At 44.8% G+C, this 2,500-nt stretch overlaps 1 protein-coding gene across 1 annotated transcript in view; it reads left to right on the top strand.

Moving 5' to 3' along the window:
* The window catches only part of LOC134463862 (A disintegrin and metalloproteinase with thrombospondin motifs 5), a 44,784-nt gene that overhangs the window by 32,183 nt on the left and 10,101 nt on the right, over nucleotides 1-2,500 (top strand). The window contains exon 5 of the mRNA XM_063217185.1: nucleotides 2,017-2,200. Coding sequence (XP_063073255.1) covers nucleotides 2,017-2,200 — 184 coding nt within the window. The remainder of the gene's footprint in view (nucleotides 1-2,016; nucleotides 2,201-2,500) is intronic.

Raw genomic sequence — 2,500 nt, forward strand, 5'->3', positions numbered from 1 at the left:
AACATCAATTGCAATATAAAACGGTGGGAACATAGAGTTGCAGAAAAGCGAGAAAGCACTTCCGTGGGCACATCATGGAAAGCACTTTCATGACTATAATCACAGAATTTTGGCAAAATCTGTGAAACTGACACAGATTTTGTGTCACAATGGTCCGCGTTCATGGCACAGAATTCCGTGTGATCATGTTGCAGCAGAGTATGCCCTTCCTCAGTGTCCTTTCCGCTTCCCCTTGTGTAACCTAATGTGGCTGCTGAGAATGCAGGCCGTGCAAGCCACCGTCCCTGGAGGCGTTTTTAACTTTTCTACAATGATTTAGCCATTTAATAAAGCTATTTTAACTTTTTTGGGAAGAGTGCCTTGGATACTTAATTTTTTTAGCATCCTATTTTTTGACCAAAGACCACCTTCGGACTACCAACCAAAAACGTCGTAGCCCTCCAAACTTTTTCAATTGTTCCACCGTCCCTGGACTTGAACATGACTGCACGCCTAAAGATATGTATGACACATTTGCTGTGCCATGTGCATTCACCTTGATGTAGAGCCTACATCCACAAAGGAAAACAAAACAAACACAATCATAGCTTATTTAAGCTATACTGAGCTGCTGGAGATCTAGTTTTGCAAGCATTCATAGCGCTGTTATAGCTCATGGGCCACAAAGTGAATTCAGGAGTGCCGTTCACCTCGTTAACGAGTTAATTAATCCCTGAACCAACTATTTAGATGCTATGTAATGAGAACAATAGCTAGCACTTTCGTAGAAGCTGCCTACATAAGGGTGTCATGTCATTGACTGACATAAGAATGACATGACACTTGTCAGGAACATGGAAGGTATATTATTAATGTTTATGGCTGTTGTGGTAATATGTCATTCTTCTTTTGAAATGTCAAGTTGACATCATTTGGGTGTCATGACATTCCAAAAATCGAATGACACATTATGACAACAGTCATTAACGTCACTCAATAGCTGTTCCTGACACAGGTCATGTCAATCTTATGACCATTACGTGACAGCCTTACAGTACAAAGACCCCTTCAAAGAAATTGTTACAGGACCTTATTCAAACTTTTGGAAAAGAAAACTTTGGTGCTGCTTTTATATTTGGTCCCTGTCAAAGATCAGGCAGTGGCCACTGTTCTGTTTCCCTTTTCTTTGTGTAACCTAATGTGTCCTCCGAGAATGCCGGCAGCAGTGGCTTTGAACATGAGACCCGGTGGGCAGTCAGGCAGTCAGTCAACCAGGAAGGCAGGCAGGCAGGCTGGGAGGCAGTATAGTGCGGTGTGTGTGTGTCTCTCTCTCTCTGTCTCTCTCTCTGTCTCTCTCTCTCTCTCTCTCTCTCTCTCTCTCTCTCTCTCTCTCTCTCTCTCTCTCTCTCTCTCTCTCTCTCTCTCTCTCTCTGTTGAGTGTGCTTATTGGTGCATAGCAGCTCCTCAAGGGAGGCCCTTGTCAAGTTTATTGAGTTTGGGGACGGAGGGGTATGATCATGTTCCAGTCACAAGAGTGTGATAATTGTACTCCTCTCTCTCTCTCTCTCTCTCTCTCTCTCTCTCTCTCTCTCTCTCTCTCTCTCTCTCTCTCTCTCTCTCTCTCTCTCTCTCTCTCTCTGTCTTTCTCTCCCTCCCTCCCCCCCTCCTCTCTCTCTCTCTCTCTCTCATTCTTTCTCTGTGCTCGTATAAACATTGACCCATTCCCTCTCGTTTTTGTCCTTTCCGTCAAACTCTTTCCCTCCAAATTTTTTGCACATCATGTTTATTTCCCCATACATAGGCTACATATTTTGCTATGTCCTTCTATTCTCTCTCTTTCTTTTCACACATCCATCTTTTGCTTTTTATCTGAACAATTCCCTGTCAATCGTTCTCCCCTCCTGTGTCTCTCAAAGCAAAACAGTGCATAGGAATGCAGATGTGTTACAGTCACATGCTAATCTAGAAAGAAAGAAAGAAAGAAAGAAAGAAAGAAAGCAAACGTTCTACCCTTGCCGTCTGTCGCTCTTTCCGCAGGCCTCTAACCATGGCAGCTGGAGTTCGTGGGGTCCATGGGGGTCGTGCTCCCGCTCGTGTGGAGGGGGGGTCCAGTTCGCCCAGCGCCTGTGCAACAACCCCCCGCCCCGCAACAACGGGCGCTACTGCACGGGCAAAAGAGCCATCTACCGGTCGTGCAACGTGGTGCCATGTCCACACAGCAGTGAGTATTTACGTTGGTCGTATGCAAACACACACACGGGCACACACTCCAAACACAGGCACAGAGATTATTAAAGATACAGTATGCAACTCTTGCCCTACAAAGTGCAGTAACTACGAATGGTGTCAAAATTGAGTTTAGACTGAAAATGGTAGTCATTACACCTCCTTTATCTTGCAACAAAGAATTATGGTCCAAATGTGTCACGTTTTAGAGATATTGGCCTTATCTCAATGCCCAGTGTTCTAGCCTTGCTAGGACATGAAACGGCCAGTGATTGGATACTCTTTGGTGAACTCT

Source organism: Engraulis encrasicolus, chromosome 15, assembly GCF_034702125.1.
Source record: "Engraulis encrasicolus isolate BLACKSEA-1 chromosome 15, IST_EnEncr_1.0, whole genome shotgun sequence".
Taxonomy (NCBI): domain Eukaryota; kingdom Metazoa; phylum Chordata; class Actinopteri; order Clupeiformes; family Engraulidae; genus Engraulis; species Engraulis encrasicolus.